At 35.4% G+C, this 22,209-nt stretch overlaps 1 protein-coding gene across 3 annotated transcripts in view; it reads right to left on the reverse strand.

The window, feature by feature from the left end:
* Window positions 1–22,209, reverse strand: part of INTS8 (integrator complex subunit 8) — a 48,806-nt gene that overhangs the window by 2,214 nt on the left and 24,383 nt on the right. Inside the window, exons 15-26 of one of the 3 annotated variants that reach the window (XM_081070603.1) lie at window positions 19,849–20,050; window positions 16,389–16,510; window positions 11,900–12,084; window positions 11,464–11,497; window positions 10,753–10,809; window positions 10,612–10,673; window positions 5,883–6,001; window positions 4,435–4,538; window positions 3,585–3,635; window positions 2,010–2,083; window positions 1,865–1,929; window positions 1,631–1,674 (exon numbers count right to left, since the gene is read on the reverse strand). In XM_081070603.1, coding sequence (XP_080926729.1) covers window positions 1,631–1,674; window positions 1,865–1,929; window positions 2,010–2,083; window positions 3,585–3,635; window positions 4,435–4,538; window positions 5,883–6,001; window positions 10,612–10,673; window positions 10,753–10,809; window positions 11,464–11,497; window positions 11,900–12,084; window positions 16,389–16,510; window positions 19,849–20,050 — 1,119 coding nt within the window. Of the gene's footprint in view, window positions 1–1,630; window positions 1,675–1,864; window positions 1,930–2,009; window positions 2,084–3,584; window positions 3,636–4,434; window positions 4,539–5,882; window positions 6,002–10,611; window positions 10,674–10,752; window positions 10,810–11,463; window positions 11,498–11,899; window positions 12,085–16,388; window positions 16,511–19,848; window positions 20,051–22,209 lie in introns of those variants that run through there. The other 2 variants (XM_081070604.1, XR_013994762.1) reach the window with 2 other exon arrangements.

Genomic DNA, 22,209 nt, shown 5'->3' on the forward strand with positions numbered 1-22,209 from the left:
TTTTGAACTCATTCACAGTTAGGACTTTTCTAGGTGAAGTGAAGGACAAAAACGCGCAAAGATAACTGAAAATATTGATCAAACAATAGTTCTGACAATCATAAATAGCTGGGATTCCCAAATCTGGTTTGTTAACAGACCTACCTAAGAAATTAAAAATTAGATTCTAGGGCCTCATCTCAGACCGACTGAATCAGATTTCTGAGGTTCACAGAGTGGTATTTGATGTACTCTTGGTGAGTAGGGAAGGAAGGGAAGCTGGGAAGGGCTGAGAGTCTAGGGAAAAATAGGCCATGAACTTGAACATCACACTGATCACAAGGAACATGAAAGCCAAGAAGAGACAGATTCTTAGAACAATTGTGACTGACAGTAGCACATGGCTGTGATACTGGGTGGCTGATGCAGGGTAAGGATGACATTGAACTTGTAAAACTAGGGGTGCTGGATACATGGATCACAGATCTTTTGATGCATGTAGAGGAATAACCAGGAGGTTGCTTAAGTAAGGGAGTAAGGAGGTAGGTAAAAGCTTCATAGGAGAAAGGGCTTAAAAAATGATACGAGGAGTGATGGTTTGGAAATAGCATCAGGGAACTGGGAAAGCTTCACTATTGCCTTTCAGCCTTGGATAAATTGGAAATAAGGGAGAATGAGTAGCCTCAAATCATGTGGATCTAGCTTCATGTTCTTATTCCTATTGTTTTTTTTTGAAGATGCTACTATCCTCTAACTGATGGCTATACAATTTGGTCCAGTACAAAGCTTTAAAAGACACTTAATATAACAGCATATACCTTTATAAACATGAGTGAAGAGAAAGTATCTATGGTGATACTGATGCAGCAAATGTTAGGCAAGTAAAAATGGCCATAAAATCTGTAATGTTTTGGCTTATAAGTCAAATTTCAATAAACAATTCATCTATTCTGTAACTATCGAGCATCTATTATATGCTAAGCACCATGTGCTAAGCATATCAGCTATGACAAAACCAAGTTGCTACCCTCATGGGGAAATAGCTAATAATAAGTAAATATGTAGTATGTCAGATGTAGGTATGGAGAAAAAATTTTATAAGGAAATGAGAATAAGAGTGAATAAGAGGGAAAAGGGGGAAAGACATTGCAATTTCGTAATATGGTCAGAAAAGGATGATTACTAAGAAGGTAATATTTGAGGAAAGACCTGAGAGAAGTTAAAGAATGTTCCTGGAAAAGAAAATTTCAAAAGTCCTTCAAGGTGATGAATGTTCTTGGCGTATTCGAGGAAGAGTAGGAGTACTAGTGTAGCAGAAGTTAGGAAGGGGGAGTCAGATAGACAGCTAGAAGTCAGGTCATATGTGGTCTTACAGGCACTGTATGGACTTCGGCGTTGTGTGAGGTGGGAAACCATTTAAACGTCTGGAGCAGAGAGACGACACGATCTAACATTTCAATATGGAATAAACTAGATGACTAGATGCAAAAGCTGTATGATCAAAATAGGATCTTTTAAAAAGAAAACACTAATAGCCAAATTTTGGCAGTAATTAGGCACACAAAATCTTTTTGATTGGTCCAAATCTTAACAATGGTTCAATATTAGGGAAATTAAGTACATCATTGAAGAAAAGCATAAAGTAACTTACCGCAATTTGTCTTTTATCTGTTTCTCCTCTTTTATGATGAAGATCTAAATAAATCAGTTAAGAATAATAAATCTGATACTATTAGATACCGTAATAGAATCTCAACTCAAACCTGTTGAACAGAATCTCAAACCTGTTTCTCAGGTTTGGTTTAGAAAATACACAATATTAAATACTTCTTTAATTTACAGAAATGAAACTACTCTAATATCACATATGTTGATGAAAGGATACAAGTCAGGTATTCCAAAATGGTAACATCCCATATGTAGTCATAGTAGGAGTCCATAGCATCATGACTGAAAAACAGAATTCAGTTACCTCCTCTTTTTTAAGTAGAAAAATTTCAACTTCATTTTATTTTAAAAATCATTCATACCTGTTTTGTTCCTGCAGTGATTTAAAGGCTGTTTTGTAATCAATTTCTCTGAGGAACTGACATAAAATTGCCACCTACATAAACAAAGATTTGAAAATGATTTCAGGTAACTAGTGTCAACTCTGACTCTGTTTTTTTTTCGGGGGGGGGGTTATTTTTAATGCTTCTTATATCAAGAATATATCATTCAAGAGTCTTTGCAGATCATACTGTGTGAATCAGCTTGTATTGATGGACTCTGTTCAAATTTAATTGCAAAAACCTTTACATAAGTATCTGTCTGCCTTTTCTTCATTGGTGATCTAAATCCTAAATTTTTAGAGCTTTATTTGGCAAAAAGCCAGGTCAGAAAAACTGAAGGGAATGGAAAACTGCCAACCAAGTGTCATGACATTTAAGGACATACAGAACATGTGATTAAACCTTTTACAGCTGGCAAACACAGAGAAGTTCATTTTGGAAAAATTTAGGTAGCCAGTCTACTTAACACAGAAAACAGATCCACTGAGATCAAGTTATGATGCTGATTTCTTTTTTAAATATTTTCAATTTTTAAATATAATTCACATACCATAAAATTCATCCTTTTAGAGTGCAAAATTCAGTGGTTTTCAGTATATTCACCAAGTTGTACAATCATCACTATCAAATTCCAAAATACTTTCATTATTGTTCCCCATGTACTCCCCCACAAAACTGCATACCCGTTGACAGTCACTCTCCTCTCCCAAGTCTCTGGCAACCACTAATCTACATTCTGATTCCACAGATTAGCCTGTGCTGGACATTTCATATGAATGGCAGCATATAATAGCCTCTCGTATCTGGCTTTTTTCACTCAACGTTCTAACACTTGCAAGATTCATCCCTGTCATAGCATGTATTAATACTTCATTGCTTTTGATGGCTGAACAATATTTCATTATATGTATATACCAAATTTTGTTTATCCATTCATCAGCTGATGAACATTTGGGTTGTTTCTACTTTTTGGCTATTATGAATAATGCTGCTGTGAACATTCATGTACAAATTTTTCATGGACATATGTTTTATATCATCTTGGTTAGATAGCTAGGAGAATTGCTGGGTCATATGGTAATTCTATTTTTAACTTTTTGAGGAACTGCCAAACTGTTTTCCAAAATGGTTGCCCCATTTTATACTCCTACCAGCATATGAGGGTTCCAGTTTCTCCACATTTTCACCAACATCTGTTACTGTCTGTCTTTGAATTACAGCCATCCTAATCAGTGTGAAGTGGTATGTATCTCACTGTGGTGTTGATTTTCCCTAATAACTAATGTACATATCTACTCTTATACATAAAAAAACATACCTGAGCATGCTTCTTTTCCATTTGGAAGGTTCAAAGATCAATGTTTTTTAACTCGCACTTTCATATTAGTTAAAATTCTATAAACTACTGAAAAAAACAATATGCTAAATTCTAAATACCATAAACTTAAGCAATTATAAGGAAAATAAAAGGTATTTTCCAGTCCAATGCTTTATGTTTATTATAAACTCTAATACACATGAAAATATACCAACATCATAATATGATAAACTAACCTGTGTGTGGCAATTCAGCAAAGAACAGCACTTTATCATTCTTTTTATTACCTACAAAAATAATTCTACTTTTAAAATGATTATTTAAAAACTATTTAAAAACTAATTTTAAAAACTAATAAAAATTATTTAAAAAAGTAACATCAACTGTCGCAAATGTATATTCTGCTGTGGGATGTCTACAGTGGGGAAGGTTGAGTATGCATATGGATTGTGCATTTTTACAAAACTCCTCCCAACCACAGCAGAATATATATTTGTTTTTTAAATAATAAATACAATTTATTAACTAAAAAAAGTTACTAAAAAATTTAAAATCTTATTTCAAAAGCCATTAGTATAGTATTTAAAAAATGCTACTTCTTTTAAATTATGATACTGGTGGTCTAAACCAGAAGAAAGAGCAATGCATATCGACAGGAATGAACAAAATTCAAGATTTAGGAGGGAGAGTCAATACACCTTGAAGGCTGATTGGAATGTTGATAGGAAGGTCAGTCAAGAAAAGAGGATGGCACTCAGAATTTGGGCTTAGTCAACTCAAATGGTTAAAGAAAGGTGTCTGGTATTGTGATGGGTCTTTTTGCAGGGCGGACAGAAGGTCACCAAAAGGGGAGACTGGTAAGGCAAGGGGCTGAAATAAGTTTTGGACAGGCTGAGTTCCAAGTGTTTTAGAAAATCAAAGCAGCAATGACTGTGGGCATTAGAAATGTGGAGAGCGATCTGGTCTCCAGCTATCAGTTTTGAGAGTTACCATCACAAACGGAAATGAACACACTCACCCAAAAGTGACTCAGTAACAACATTTAAAGGTAGACAAGACAAAAAAAAAAAGCCAACAAAAACTTACTTGGTCTGTGTAAACATCAGGGGGTACACCCTTATTAAAGAAATCAGAACACACAGCTCCAGCCTGGAGGTAGTAGTGAAGAGCTGCCGAATACTGATTTGTTGCTGGAGTAGAAAACAGATAGAGAATTACCTACCACTGGATCTATCGATTAAAAAGAAAAGACAGGGCATCTTTTGTGAAAACTCAGGTATTGGTGAGTTGATAAAAGCAGATTCAAATCACAGACCTAGGGATAACACTTAACCAGGGCAATACTGAAAAAAAAAAGCCTTTATTTTTTCAATCACTTTGAAGAAGCAATATAATAGATTCTTTGCTTTCTAAAACTGATTACACAAAAACTTACCTCAGATTTCTTGACAAATGTATTAGTACAGAATTCAGTATTTGGAGCTATTTATTTCCCAAATGTTCACACAGGAAATGTATCTTAACTTTCTGAGGCAGTTTATAATCAGTAAATCTATTCTAAATATAGATATTAAGATCTTAATAATAAATCCTTTTGGGGGTTGGGGTGAAAATGAGCATTAAAACTGGCAACTATCTGCTTCAAAAATAATCTGAGAGACAGCAGGATTAATGTAGGTGAGGGTACAGATGAAATGAGACTGGCCGTGAATTAATTACTGTTAGAGCTGGGTGGCAAATACAGGTGGGTTCATTATACCATTCTCTCTACTCTTATATTTTGAACTTTCTCTTTTAAAAAATAAACTCCTTAAAAACTGATCATGAAATGATACCGGTCAAAAATTTTATTTGATCTTTATAGTAACAGAAATATTCTAATCAAGTTGGAAAGTATCACAGAAAATAAGGGGGAAAAAAAAAAGAAAATAAGGGGGAAGAGTATCAATGTATTAGCAGGAATGAAAATAATTATCAAGCGTGCTTGGACACATGGGGATGTAATGTACAGCATAGGGAACATAGTAATACTGTGATAGCATAGGATGGTGTCAGATGGTTGCTGGATTTATGGTGACCATTTCTTTGGGCATATAAATGTTGAATAACTATTGTGTATACCTGAAAGTAGTATTATATGTTAGCTACATTTTAATTAAAATTTTTTTTAAAAAAGAGTGCCTAGACAGATTTCAGAATCTTTAAATAGCAATTCTGCGAGCTAACCTTTAACCTCTTCTTAAGAATGTTTTCCCAACTTACTAAATGAACATTCACTATTTAAAAAAAACAAAACAGGATAAAACGGTAGTCAACATAAAATTAAAAGCATCTGAACCAAAGGCTCTACCCAGAAAAATGCATACATATAATTAGTTTTACTCTCTTAATTTTATTTAGGAAGAAGAGTTAGATAATGCCAAAAACAAGACTTAGGTTAATAAAGTACTGTAATAAAATGTGTAATGTATTTCATTTTCCCTTCTAAGAGTGTTACAAAAGCAAAACACAAAGCAACCATACATCTCACTTACCAAAATAAATGTCTGCCTGAATTGTTAACCAGGAATGGTTGTTTGGATTTATGCTGAGGGCATACTGAACTAGCTCTTTTACTGTGATTGCGACAGCTTCAAAGTCAACTGACTGGAGGCTAAAGAAAAGACAATGAAAATTAATCTCCATTTTAAGAGAACTTCAAATTCCATACACATATTTATTAAAAATAAAAAGACACAGCAAAAATTTAGATGACAATAAATATAATGCTATTACTAGGATTAAACATATAAAAATTATCAAAACTACATCTAATAAAGTGTGATAAGCTAACTTTTTACAAGGGGTTGAAAACAACCGGATTTGTTTCCTCTTTTTTTTTTTCCAAAAGGCCAAAAATGTTGACTAGACCGCTCTAAAAAAGTATCTAGATATTTTACAATATAAAATATATAAATTTGGTAGGATAAACCAGTCTCTGCTTTTTATGCACAATTTACAGATAACAAAATTAAAGAGTTAACTCATAAAATTTCCTCAATTAAATTTTACGTTATCTAGAAGAAACCACAAAAAACAAGGGCTCACATTTAATGCAATCCCCATCAAAATCCCAACGGCATTTTTTAAAGAAATAGAACAAAAAATCATCAGATTTGTTTGGAACCACAAAAGACCTCGAATAGCCAAAGCAATCTTAATTGCTTGTTTGAGATGCTGGAGGTATCACAATCCCTGACTTTAGCTTGAACTACAGGGCAACAATAATCAAAACAGCATGGTATTGGCAGAAAAACAGACACATAGACCAGCGAAATAGAACTGAGAACTCAGAAATAGAACCACATAAATACGGACAGATAATTTTTGACAAAGAAGCTAAAAACATACAATGGAGGAAAGACAGCCTCTTCAATAAATGGTGCTGGCAGAATTGGAAAGCCACATGCAAAAGAATGAAACTGGACTGCTATCTGTCACCATGTACCAAAATTAATTCAAAATGGATCAAAGACTTAAGCATAAGACCTGACACAATAAACTGCATTGAAGAAAACATAGGTACTAAACTTATGGACCTTGGGTTCAAAGAGCATTTTATGAATTTGACTCCATACGCAAGGGAAGCAAAAACTAAAATAAATGAATGGGACTATATGAAACTTAAAAGCTTCTGCACAGCAAAAGAAACCATCGACAAAATAAAGAGGCAACCAACTGAATGGGAGAAGATTTTTGCAAACAGTGCCTCTGATAAGGGGCTAATATCCAAAATATACAAGGAACTCATGCAACTCAACAACAAAAAAACAAACAACCCAATTGAAAAATGGGCAGAGGACCTGAAGAGACATTTCTCCAAAGAGGACTTACAAATGGCAAATAGACATATGAAAAAATGCTCAACATCACTAATCATCAGAGAAATGCAAATAAAAACCACAATGAGATATCACCTCACCCCAGTCAGAATGGCTATCATCAACAAGACAAATAGTAACAAGTGTTGGAGAGGCTGTGGAGAAAAGGAACCCTCATACACTGTTGGTGGGAATGCAGACTGGTGCAGCCGCTATGGAAGGCAGTGTGGAGGTTCCTCAAAAAATTACGAATTACCGTATGACCCAGCAATCCCTCTCCTGGGTATCTACCCAAAAAATCTGAAAACATTTATCCCTAAAGATACGAGTACTCCAATGTCCATTGCAGCTTTGTTTACGGTGGCCAAGACATGGAAACAACCAAAATGTCCTTCGATAGATGAATGGATAAAGAAATTGTGGTATATATATATACACAATGGAATACTATTCGGTGGTAAGAAAAGATGAAATAGGACCATTTGTGACAACATGGATGGATCTTGAGATTATAATGCTAAGCAAAGTAAGTCAGACAGAAAAAGCAGAGAACCATATGATTTCATTGATATGTGGTATACAAACCAGAAACAACAAAAGAACAAGAGAAACAAATGAGAAACAAACTCAGACATAGACAATAGTTTAGTGGTTACCAGAAGGTAAGGGGAGGAGGGGTGGTAGATGAGGGTAAAGGGGATCAAATATATGGTGATGGAAGGAGAACTGACTCTGGGTGGTGAACACACAATGGGATTTATAGATGATGTAATACAGAATTGTACACCTGAAATATATGTAACTTTACTAACAACTGTCACCTTAATAAACTTTAATTAAAATAAAGAAAAACAAAAAACAAGGGCTCAAACACTAACAGTACTGCTATGTGGCCTTAAATCCACCCTGTGGCTTCTTTTAAGAGTGACTGGCTCCCCTGAATTCGTTTCACTGGCCATCACAGGATTAGGAGCTGGATGTGGCAAGTGTACGCCTTCGGTGCATCTTCCGTGCATCTGATAGCAGTAAGGGAATCAAAAAAAAGGGTAGGGAAACAGGCCAGCTGCTTTGAGTCTGGTTAAACCTGGAAGTCTTGACATATAGAATTAGAAGATGAAATGGAGGATAAAAGCCAGGCCAGCACCCAAGTTACACAGCTGATGGCTCCCACTCCCTGGAGCAGTAAGGCACAGTGGTAGAGAACACAGGCTCTGGATACAGACACACATGAGGTTCAAGTACTGGCTCTGTCATTTACAAGATGAACTTGAACAAAAGACCTCTGTCCTGAGGGGTAAGACTATACCAAATATCACTGCTCCCAGTATACTGTGTTTCCCCGAAAATAAGACCTAGCCAGACAATCAGCTGTAATGTGTGTTTTGGAGCAAAAATTAATGTAAGACCTGGTCTTATCCCTGGTGTTATAATATATAAGACCGGGTATTGTATTATATATTATACCCAGTATTTTATATTATATTATATTATATTATATTATATTAATTATATTATACTGGGTCTTGCATTAATTTTTGCTCCAAAAGACACATTACAGCTCATCGGCTGGCTAGGTCTTATTTTCGGGGAAGCACGGTATGTGCCAGTCCTTATTCCAAAAATTTAGTTTAGAAAATGTATTAACTTGCAATTCTTCACAATTCCGAAGTAGGTATTATTCACATACCCACTTTACAGATGAGGAAACTGGCACAGAAAGAAACTTACCCAAGCTTATATACCTGATAACTGGAGTAGCTGGGACTCAAACCTTGAGAGTCTGGCTCAGAACCTCTACAGTATACCATTCTTTTTGTTCATTTTAATAAACACACACTGAAAATCAATCATTAGTTTACAGCCTAAAATTAGGCCAAAGTATTAGGTTGGTGTAAAAGTAATTGCTGTTTAAAAGGTTAAAAATAACTGCAAAAACTGCAATTACCTTTGCACCAACCTAATAACACCAAAGAGGTGTTATAACCATCAATTAAAAAGGCAAAATGAGATCTACCTGATTCTTGAACTATCTAATAAACTAATGTTATATAAAAATCTGCAGTCAAAAAGCTGTGAAGTGTGCACATTTGCTTCATGAAGCATGGTGCTCCTTTGGGGAAAAAGCCTCAGTAGGTGGAGGGAAGGGTCACTCACCCATTTTTGACCCTTCAATCCCTATATGAAATCCCCATATGAAATCTCGAAGACTGAGATGGAAGCAAATTACTCTCATTCTATTGCCTGCTCCCCTACCTACTGAAATCTTTTCTTCTTCAAAGATGCCACTAAAAGCAATAAAGGCCTAGGACCTGCCCTTCAGGCACAAACTTAAGATAACTTGGGGGAAGGGAGGGAAGGAAAAGTAACTTCTGGGTCCGGTCCGGTGGCTCAGGTGGTTGGAGTTCCATGCTCCTAATGCTGAAGACTGCTGGTTCGATTCCCACATGGGCCAATGGCCTCTCAACCACAAGGTTGCCGGTTCAACTCCCGCAAGGGATGGTGGGCTGTGTAACTGGCAACTGGACCTGGAGCTGAACTGCACCCACCACAACTAAGATTGAAAGGACAAGAACTGGACCTGGAAAAAGTCCTGGAAGTACACACTGTTCCCCAATAAAGTCCTGTTCCCCTTCCCCAATAAAATCTTTTAAAAAAAAGAAAAGTAACTTCTGTGAGGAAACAAATGGACATGGATTCTCCTAAATGAGAAGTATCAATGCTATGTGTGGGAAGAGGAAAATGTAAAAGGTTTTTTGTTCCAGAAAAAGCACTTTCTTCTTCCCTAAAAAAATTCCCATCATCTTATTGTGAGTCTCAGGTGATAAAAGTAAGGATGAAGATTTCTCCCACCCAAGTACTAACCAGGCCCGACCCTGCTTAGCTTCCAAGATCAGACGAGATCAGGCGCGTTCAGGGTGGTATGGCTGTAGACAGCAGAAGATGTCTTAAACCAATTAAAGAGCTTCTTTCTTAATTAAAGGCAACTAAAAGGGGTTTGGAGTCTCTGATAATCAGTGTTAGAAGAGACCCACAAAGAATTACAAAAAATAATTTTCAAACAGGTATTTGCAAAAGAGATAAGATGCTGGAAACTTGACAGAAAGTCATTCTTTCATTAGTCTTGATTTTTTAATTATACCCTGTGATACATAATCAGGACTAGAGATCTTCTGTTCTACTAAGGCTGGTGAACCTTAGCTCTTAAGAGTTATATAAGCCTTATCCACATTTAGGAAGAGAATTCCACATTTTTAGAAAGAGAATTACTATAATAGAGAAACACAAAGTTAGCTATAAAATTTTAACAGATTGTAGATTTTTAATCAAATTATTCAAGGTTACATCATTCACAGTGGTTCTAAATACATAAATAATTTAATAAAATGTAAGCCAGAATACTTACTTGGGGATGGAGGATGGCCAAATAGAAATGTGTTCAGCTGTAATATCATTCACAATGTCCTCCTTTAAAAAAAACAAAAGTGTGATTTAAAAGAAAATTTCAAAGATTTTTTTTTTTTTAATGAAGTTATGAAATACTGACCCGAACATTGTGAAGTTTCACAAAGAGTGACAAAATAATAGTCAAAACCAATGGCTCCTATAGGAAAGAAAACACAGTATCCTTAAATATTATATGTATATATATATTTTTAAATATTTCTTCCATCAACCTCAGGGATACCAAGTATTTTCTTTCAAAAGAGTCTTACCCTTTTGAAATTTACATCTACTTTAGAGCATACTAAAGATCAACTTTATTTCTAATTTCATGAAAGAAATTACGACATACAACTTACACAAGAATTATCATTCTTAGAGTCTGGTTTATAATGCTCAAATCCTTACATGACTTTTGAAATTGAATAAATAGATCTCTTTCCAACTAGTACTTCCAGCTACGACAAAAATATTGATTTTTTTTATTCCTTAAAATAATAAAGAATGAAATTTGGGTCATGTCCAGTAAATAAACATGACATTAATCCTATCAAACAAAATTAAAGTTAGGCTTCACACATCTAGCCCTATTATGAAGACTTCTTTACAATTTAAAAAATACCTGTTCCATTCAGTAAAACATGGTCAGGATAATGCAAAATAAATTTCTCCATTCAGACTATCCCATCCTCAACACTAAAGCACATTAATACAACACCTAAATAATCATCACTTACGCATTCAATATTTTTTAGTCATATTCTACAAAAACCAGCAACAGCAACTAATTAGATCAACTTTTAATAAAACATACCCGTAATTTTTTGATAAAAGAAAGCAGTTCATTCCTACAAAAAAAAAATTGTATATACATTTAATATCAGAAATTAAAAATAAAACTAAGAATGTAAATTATATGTGAAGGTTTATTCCTAACTCTCAGTTCTGAATGTATGAAAGAGTACAATATTCTACTGTCATGCTAATGTAATAAACATTTTTCCCTATTTTAATCACATGACATCCTCAGTACTATGCAACCATATATATTAATCATATGATTAACAGTCTCGTAACATATAAACAGAAGGTATTTCCAAAGGTGGTTATATCAGACAAGACTATCAGATATCAGCACCAGAGAATTCTTACATTATCCATCTTTATGGTATATAAGAATAATGGCAGAAGTATTTGAAGTAGTACAAATAGTATAAATAACAACAAAAAATAAACTGATCAAAACATACCGATACATTATACCTAATGTAGATTCCCTCTGCTTTATTAAACTAACTCTGCCATCATTTCCTCGTTTGTGTTGACTGGACACACTACAGATCTGAACAACAACTTCCCAAAGGTCTTTAGCACTCCGTCTACTTTCTTTAGGGCCTGGAAGTTCTTTGATTGTAGCTGCCAAAAGCTGTCCAAGCTATAATACGAAAAACAAACAGAAAATACGTAAGAGATAATCTGTAATGTTACACATTAGTTCTTCTATTAACGGCACACTTAAAGAAAGATGGATAATTGCCCAAAATACCAAGCACGATTATTTTATGCTGTGCTTTCTATCCAACAACTGAGGAATTTAGAGCTCATTGTCTACTGACATATTTGAATCTGATCAGGGAAGAAAATTCTTCAGTTTTACCAAATTATAAACCTCATTATGTCTAAACAATTAAAGTCTAATGAGAACAAATTGATAGAACACAAAGAGGTATATAAGTGGAAAAAAATTCACGTTGCCAATTGTACACAGTATGATCCTGCTTTAAAAAAAAAAAAAGTGTCACGAAATGTATATACCACAATGTTAACTGTGGTAAAAGCCCAGAGATGAGAACAACATAGTGCTTAAATGTTATATACACACACACTTTAATCATTTAAAAATTTTTCTTGGCCAGCCCAGTGGCTCAGGCGGTTGAAGCTCCATGCTCCTAATGCCGAAGGCTGCCAGTTCGATTCCCACATGGGCCAGTGGGCTCTCAACCACAAGGTTACCGGTTCGACTCGACTCCCGCAGGGGATGGTGGGCTCTGCCCCCTGCAACAAAGATTGAACACGGCACCTTGAGCTGAGCTGAGCTGCAGCTGAGCTCCCAGATGGCTCAGTTGGTTGGAGCACGTCCTCTCAACCACAAGGTTGCCGGTTCGACTCCTGCAAGGGATGGTGGGCTGCGCCCCCTGCAACTAACAGTGGCAACTGGACCTGGAGCTGAACTGCACCCTCCACAATTATGATTGAAAGGACAAAAACTTGACTTGGAAAAAAAATCCTGGACATATACCCTGTTCCCCAATAAAAGTCCTATTCCCCTTCCCTAAAAAAAATCTTTAAAAAAATTTTTTTCTTAATGAAAAAATATAAATATTAAAGTTGCAGAATAAGAGAACAAAACTTAGAGCAACTTTTCTCTAAGAAAAATGGTAAAAACTGGGGATAGAAGTACTGTTATGTAGAGGACAGATACCTGAAAACCTTTCAGGAGTGATCTGAATTAAAGCAGCCTTAAGGACCAAAGATGTAGAAAGGCCCAAAATGTAGAGAAAAAACTCAGACCTATACCAAATTCAGCATTTCTTTCCCTCTATAATTTCAAAGCAAGAGAGACCCCTCTATCCTTTGTTCTTATTAAATATTATATATCGTTGCTCTTTTAGAGGGTTAGGTGGCAAGGATAATCTCAAGTCCATTAGGAAACCCCAATTTCCTAACTGGACCTAGAAAATGTTAATCATGGGGTCCCACTGCTTAAGGTGGCTTAAGAAAGAGGCAGTATTATAACAAAGATGAAAATTGGTGCTTTTCCCCCCAATTCTTTCATAATAAAAAACTTCAAACACAAAAAAATTAAAAGAATAGTTCAATAAATACCTGTATACTTGACTTATTTTGAATATTCTGCCATATTTGTTTTATATGTATCTATACATACTGTTCATTAAATTAAAGTAAGTTGCAGACACAAGATTTCACTCCTAAACACTTCAATATGTATCTTCTAAGGACAAGGACAGTCTCCTACATAACACAACTCCATGATCATACCTAAGAAACTTTACAAGAATACTGGTGCTTCCTAAACCTAGTGAAAATTATGTAAAAACTCTGGCATGCTTACTGAACACAGTCTCTTCTCTGACAACGAGGATCACTATATATGCAGTTACTTACTGCAGTACAATGCAAGACTATTATAGCCCCTCTCTCAAATTCATTTCTGTCGTCAGAGATCACATGCTTAGTTGAAGGTCACTACATTAAGTAAATTTACTTAATTAAAAATGAGAGTTTTCAGGTCTTAGACCCCAAGTCAACTGAATTTCACATACATTCCTGAGCATCGAGGAAAGCACTGAGAATGCAAAAATTAACTGTTTTCAAGAAGATCACTGATTTAGAGGGCAGACAGACAGGTGACCAAATTATTATACAGTGTAAGCACAACAAAATACGTCCACAGTACAACAGTAGCAGGACCAGTACAAGAGCACAAAGGCAACAAGAGGAGAAAATGATTTATTCGTTGCGGAGAAAAATATATAGAAAAGCTTCCAAGAAACCACACAAACAGGCAGGGCATCCAGCTAAGTCAATAAACAGCATGTGCATGAATGCAGAAACATGAGACAGCATGGTGTGTATAGGGACCTGTGAGTACTCTTGGCAGTGCCAGCACAAAGCTGGCATGACAAGGAGCAGGGAAGAGGAGAGGAAACTGGGGAAGGAGAAGCTCTCACGCTTTAAAATGTTGTACAGGCCATATTAAACACTTGGGTTTTTATCCCCTACTATTACTGCTATTACCACCAGCCCCTTTTCCTCTTCCTAGTCTTTTATAATCCAGGTGCCCATACATCCTGTGTACTTTCCAATGCACTACACTGCTTCCCATCCCAATCCAAAGGGAAGACTGGACAGGTCTGTATTATTTCAAAAGGATATACTTTAGTCACACACTTAACATTTTTTCTTTTCTTTTTTGTGATTATATAATCGATATTCAAATGAAGAAAATAACAGAATGGAAAATAAAATTAAAATCAGCTAATATTCCACTACCCAGAGATAACTGTTAATATCCTAATATCCTTCCAGACTTTCTCCTACACACCAAATTCAAAGTTTATTAATATTAACTACTCCAAATTGTATTATTTCCAAAACACAATCCCTTACTTTAGACTTCTTTCTTTGATTCCTTTTTTCTTGACATTAACAAGGGAGCAATGGGCCACCTAGGAATGGGAACACACAAAACCTTAACCCAGATGAGACAACAAGCTGCCTCAGGGACTCTTCAGTAAGGTCATCACACATCCTTCCTCCTTTCGGGCCGGATCAGAGGGCACTACAGGAAGCAGTGAGATAACCCAGGCCAAGGTTAGGAAACCTACAACACAATATCCTGTGCCTTTCCACATTGTAGGCCTTCAAACATGCACCCATCTCTCCTGGGGCGCAGCTCCACAGAATTCACAGCTAAGGAAAGTGAAGAAAGAAACTGTACTGCCTTAACACTGAGCGACAAGCTACAATTCTAAGTGGAAATTATGGTCTTGGAACAAAATGATTCTCTCATCTGCGCATTTACTAAAGACTAAGAGGACACTGATGGGCATAAACACACAAATACCCTAGATATAGGAACTCATATCACAGAAAGTTCACTAGAAAAACAGGTATCATCCAATGTCTGAAATTCCAAAAAGAAGGATTTAAGTATGATGATAAATGTTTATGAACAATTGTAAAGAAGACAAAAAGAAGGAAAAAACAAAAGAAATCAGTAAGTCTTCAAAGGGTTGAAATGAAATGAGCTCCGTTTTTAAAAGGACATACATGAAATAAAGAGGAAGAAACAAATAACCAAGACAAATGTAAAGTGATACAGTCTTTTAAGAGTTCCCAGATAACCATCCAATTAAGGAACTATATACTAAACATGAGATGAGGGTAGATGCGTAACAAAAGGTGATACAAACAGTAAAAAAGGAATAAGGAAACCTGAAGGAACAAATGTACGCACTAAAATGTACATCACTAAAAGTTTTGTTTTGTTTTAACTACAAGACCAGAAAGGGGAGAAAAGCCCACTACCTATTTAGGGTATACATAATATGAACACATGAAAGATATAATCTTAGGGACAACCTCCAGTCTCTCTTTATTTTTGATGTTTTCTTCACCTGGAAGCATTTTCAGCTGCACAGGAACGATATAATTAAGAAAGCAGATACTATCAATTCACTGAACTTTCACATGGGTATAATTACTAACAACATGTATACTAGTAAGAATCAGGCACATCAAATTCAAAGAAATAAATAGGCTCTAAAGGGTAAGGTGAAGTGCACCCCTGACTGATCCGTCAGTTCACACCAGGTAATGCCTGTGTATTCCAGAGCTTAAAACTAGAGTTTGATTTTGTCATTTACAGCAAGAAAAGCTAACTCATCTCTCACTAGCTTAGGATTATACCAAAATTTTATCTGTTAAGTACATAATTTTTGCTTGCATTCTCATCAACTATAGGGTACTAGAAAAAAATAGGAAGGGCAAACTCAAGTACCTGAATTATCAAAACCTATACTTCTAACTACAAACAAGTATTTGTCTCATCTTACAGTGAATCATAGAAAATGGACAAGTTCAGATTGTAGTATAGATCAAAAAATTGGTACAATTATTTCATTCTAATAATTCTTTTATTTAAACACAAATTACCTTTACATATGGGTTGCTCTGAAGCAGAAATGCAGGAACTTGCAGTGTAAGGTATTCATTTTCCTTCCAGTTTAACATAAAAGCAACACACTCCTCAGCAATAACTTGACGAAGAGGAATATCTAAAAAGCAAAGAAAAAAATAGTTGGAATTACCATCACAACATTAAAATGAGAACAAAGCAAATCTGCTCACATTTCAAACATATTAAAAACAAGTTACAGATGAAAATTAGAAAAATACTGACATTTTATGCTTTTCTCTAGAAAGTTTAAAGTTTCCCAACAATAGACTGCCATGGTCCCTACCATTAATCAACAAAAGTATCCACCTAAGAACATCTTAGATGCCCAACACTCTTACTTGTGGACATTTATAATTCAAATGAGCAGAGAATAAACACACAAATAAAACAAGTACAAAATGGCGTGGTATAAACTTTTAGTACATTTAGAGCACAGAAATAGCTAAAACCATACAATAAAACTACATTCTGAGTTAACGTATCATTTTTAATATTTTTTTCTGACTGAAATGTAACAAATATTAATATGAGACAAGTCATTCACTTTCAAAAAATGTTTACTGTACCAAAAACCACTTTAAATAAAAAATATTAGAATTGTTTTGAACATTATTTCCTTTGAATAAAATTATTAAATATACTTTAATATTAAATATGCTGTGAATTTTTATAGCTCAATGTAATTAGGCTTTAACGTACAGCAGTGAAAAAGAAACCCCAATGAATGCTAAGTAACAATGTTAAGACATAAAATGGGAAGAGCTACTAAACTTAAGTAGCTGTATTTTTCAGTCTTTCTAAAAACACTGTGCTTGTACCTACTTAATTTGTTTATGTCTCACCTTATTAAAAAAAAAAAACCTGGTATGACAAAAAGCAGCCCAAGAACAGATCAAAATAAAATAATACATTAACTGCATCATCTTCTTGAAGAAGGAATGAAGACAGAAGTGAAATTAGTATCCCAAATGCATGCATGTCATTCAGTTCCATACAATTTACCAAAGGAAGGCCACACAGCAACTGGCTCCAAGGTTTCATTTATTTACCAGGCACTACTCATCAGTAATATGGCAATGGCTCTTAAAGATGAATCAGAGCCTAGAGAGTAGAGTACAGATACAGCCTGAGAGGCAGTGTTTTGGAGAGTAAACTTCCCTATAAACACCTGCAATACAATTATTCCTTATCAAAAAGTACAAGTCATAGGCAGTAACAGGCAGCCAAAGTAGGTCTAACATTCTGTTTTGTTCAACTCCAAGGTACATTAACAAGGACATGTGTCTCAACAGACAGCTACCTTTTAAAATAAAGGTATTAAAACTTGGGGGCTCTCTCCCAAAAGACATGGTTTTAGAATAATTAATCTGTAGCTCTTATTTCTATTTTAACTAAAAGGTGGGATCTGTTGTTAGTTAAGATCACTTCTTATTCCTGATAGGAAAGCCAGGTCAACACTGTGTTCCATAGAGGGCATGCATCTAACTCATTCAAACAAAGGTGGCCCATTATCATCAGGGAATAATTTTTTTTCCTTCAAAAAGGAAGGAGAAGGTGGCTGAGACCTTTTTACACTGCTCTCCCAATTCTGACCCATGGAGACACCATCCTACCAACAGCACCTCTCTGTGGTACTGGAGCGCAGAGTTGTAAGAGCATCAGAGCCAGAGGTCTATGCTGAACTCAGGTAAGTTAGTCTGTAATTGAGGCTCGAAGTCAAAGACAAGGAACTGTGCCTGTAGGGAAAACATCATTTCCTTGTTCCTCCTAACAATACATTACACCCTTTCCTTCTCATTTTAAATACCATTTATAGCATAAGCGATGGGTCAAATGGCTGAAAATGTCATAAGCTAGGAATTTAAACAAATTATGGGCAGAGCTATGAAACTTAAACAAAAAAAAGAAAAAGAAAAAAGTGATATGAACTCTAAACTACTGACATGCCAAAAAGGTGGTATAAATAGACTACAATTATTTAGACATTTCCAGCCATTTCAGAGTAAGAGCATAGGCTTAAGTTGGACTCAAATCACAGTTGTTTCTGTTGTCTCTAACTGCATGACTTTGACCAAATTCTTTATCCTTTCTGCACCTCAGTTTCTTGATTTACAAAATGGGGATAATTAAGTAAGTAGCTACTTCACAGAACTGCTGTGAGGACTAAATGAGTTATGCATCTAAAACTCTTAAACATTATCTGACATGTAGTTAGCTTTCAATAAATGTTAGGGTTTTTCAATTATCTTTGCTTTTAATTTTAGAAAAACTATGTATAAAAAAAAACAACCTTCTACCTTTAAAAAGAACACATATACACAGTGGCATGTGTCAATTAATAGTTGGTACCAGCATATTATCAGATCAAGTCTTCTTATGATACTGAAGGGCACTGATGCATTAAAGCTCAAAGATATTCAATCAACAGAGTACTAAGTTGCAACAAACTCATTCAAAAGACCCCAGAGGGCCAGCAGCTATTTTGTTTTGGCACATTAGCACCTTCCTTTACACTTCAATTTTACTCTTTACAACATTAAATGTGTACAGTATGATTTAATTGCCCTAAGTACTTCTATTAAAACATGTGAAATTAAGAAACTACTTTAAGCAAGATTTGTATGTAACATAGATGATAATTTATATAAGCCACTTTTCATAAGATATTTACATTTGAATCGGACAAAGTTCTGTTCCCAAAGTGACCACAAGTGAGTTCCTGACCCAGTGGCAATTATTTTGAGGGCTTTCTATGATGGTAATGGGGAAATAAACCTTCAACCTGTACCTTCAAGAACATTTTGATTCTTTTAGCAGAGTATCTTCAAATTGCAATACAGTTTCTATAGTGTAGTGTCCCCTCAAAACTCATGTTCACCTGAACCTCAAAATGTGACCTGATTTAGAAATAGGATCTTTGCAAATTATTTCGTTAAGATAAGGTCATACTGATTTAGGGCAGACCCTAAATCCAACGACTGGAGCCTTGCAAGAGGAAACACATACGTGCACGCATGCCACATAAAGGAGGAGGCAAAGGCTGGAGTGATGCACCTACAAGTTAAGGAATGCCAAAGATTGCTGGGAGCCACCTGAAGCTAGGAAAAGAACAAGGAAGGATTCTCCCCTAGAACCTCCAGAAGGTGCATGGCTCTGCAGACACTGTGATTTCAGACATCTAGTTTCCAGAAATGTGAGAAAATGAATTTCTCTTGTTTTAAATTGCCTAGTTTGTAGTACTTTATCATAGCAATCTTAGGAAATGAAGTTAACTACATTTTCTCCAATGTTCTCAAGTGAAGCCCACATCTGAATTCTGTTTTAGGAGAGAAATAACTTTTTATAGATGGTAAGAAGTAAATGTTCATTTAGATTTTTCACCACAGTTATATGAGTACTTAATTTCTGAAATGTAGCTTTGTGCAACAGTCTTACCAGGAAGCCTCATTTCCAGATATCCCCGCACCCTACTAATAAGATCAGAAGGAGGTCTCTCTCCTGACTGCCCTGTCCCAGCTTCATGTGTATGAATATCCAAAAGCAGCATCTCATTCAGCATGACCTGACGAAGTTTTGGTGAGAACTCTGTTACCAACTCCAAACAAGCAGCAAATAGCTGTTTAGCATGGATAAAGTCCTATAAAAAGAAATAACAGAATAACCTGGATGACCTTTCTTCTGGAGACAAAAAACATACATAGTTATGAGCACAGGGCAAAGAGGATTATAGGTTAACACTGGTTACCTCGGGGAATAAGATTAAATTACCTTGTTCTTTATTTATCTCTATATTGATTTAGTCCAATAAATACTAATTCTTTTGTAATTTTTAAAAAACAGCCAATAATCAATATAAAATACATGCCATATATAAACAAGTTTTACATAAATTGTAAAATAACAAAAATTAAAGTTTTTACTAAATTACACATATTATATGCATATATTATATATAGGTGTAAAATTCTACAAGTACCCTTCTCCATCAACCTAGATATTCAGAATTAGAGCTTACATCCTTCAACAAGGTTTCACATTCTAAAATCTTTGCACACGTTATTAATCTACATTAATTGGCTAATAAATTAAATCAGCTACAACCCAAGCCCTTTCCTACACATCTAATTTTTCCAAAGAGTAATCTTCGATTATCTCTCTCTCCCCATAGGCTTCCTTCACTCCTACAATCTGGCTTCTATCCCCCATCACGATGAAGAAACACCTCTCACTGAAACAACTATTTTCTAATTATCCAATCTACCGAACACTTTCAGTTACCTTACTGGACTTAAGGGACTGCACCCCAGTGTTATCCACTCCTTTTTTCTTGACATTCTCTATTCCCTTGGCTATTATGACTCCGCGTGGATCTGGTCTTCATATTCATCATACCAGGTTTTCTTGGACTCAACGCTACATCCCCTAAGCTCTGTATATTCTCCCTGATTAATCTCTGATAACTCTCCAATCTGTATCTCCAGCCCAGACGACTCCCCAAGCTTCAGGCTCATGTTTCCAATTGCAGGCCCAAATTAAACACTGTAAAAATGAACTCGTAATCTGCCCATCAAAAATGTTTTTCTCTACACATGCACTTGTTGGCACTCCCATCTGTTCTCCGAACCCAAAGCAGAAACCTGACCATCATCCTCGATTCTTTTCTCCCTCTTGCCTTCCACAGCAAATCAGTTAGCAATCAATTCTCGATTTTACCTCCTAAAGATTTCTCTAATGTGTTCTCTTTTATCATTTCTACCTCTTGTGCCACTTACCTGTATGATCTTAGCCAACTTAATACCTTTGAGTCTTTCATACCTCCATAAAACTGAAATAACACCCTTTCAGTTTTTTTTTTCTTTTTTTTTAAGAAAGACGCACATGAAAATTGCACAATAGTCTCTGAGCCCAATAAATGTTAGTTATTTTAAGACTGGAAGGAGAAAAGTTCCCAATGACGTGACTCTATTATAAACTTTTCAATAACTTAAACAATTGTCTACAGCTTTACTGTGCAATACGGTAGCCACTAGCTACACGTGGCTATTGAGCACATGAATTGAGACCAGTCCAAACTGGGAGGTGCTATAAGTGTTAAAATACTCACTGGATTTTGAGTGAAAACAGCACACACACGTTTTTTTAAAAAAGGAAAATAAGTCCATTTTTAGAGTTTACATGTTTAAAGAATAGTTTAGATATATTGGGTTAAATATATTATTAAAATCTATTTCACTTTTTTTGTACTTCTAAAAATGTGGCTACTAGAAAATTATACATTACACATGTAGTTTGCATGGTATTTCCCTTGGACAGTGTCGGTCTAGAACAGCAGTTCTCAAACGTTAGCATTCATCAGAATTACCTGGAAAACTTATTAAAACAGACTGCTGGGCCCATCCCCAGTTTCTGATTTAGTAGATCTAGGACAAGGTCCAACAGTTTGCATTTCTAATTTAAGTTCCCAAATATCGAGTATCACCAAAGCTGCTGGTGTAATGACCACAGTTTGAGAACCACTGGTTGAGATCAGTCTTCAAAAGTGTCTTTGCTTACTTCCCTCTTAAAACAGTTTTATGTAAAAATTCACTTCTCTATATAAATTTTTAAGCTGAAAAGTGTAATAATTTTTCTTAGCCAAAGTTTAAGGAGACGCTAAAGTGTAGTGTAAGAACTGAGTTTTTGAATAATGAATTATACTTTGTTCCTATTTTAAAACATACATGCACTGAGGGATACATCCAACAAAATGTGCAAGATTTGTGTGCTCAAAGTTATAAAACATTGATGAGAGAAATC

This window comes from Rhinolophus hipposideros (assembly GCF_964194185.1).
Source record: "Rhinolophus hipposideros genome assembly, chromosome: 13".
In the NCBI taxonomy this organism is placed as follows: Eukaryota; Metazoa; Chordata; class Mammalia; order Chiroptera; family Rhinolophidae; genus Rhinolophus; species Rhinolophus hipposideros.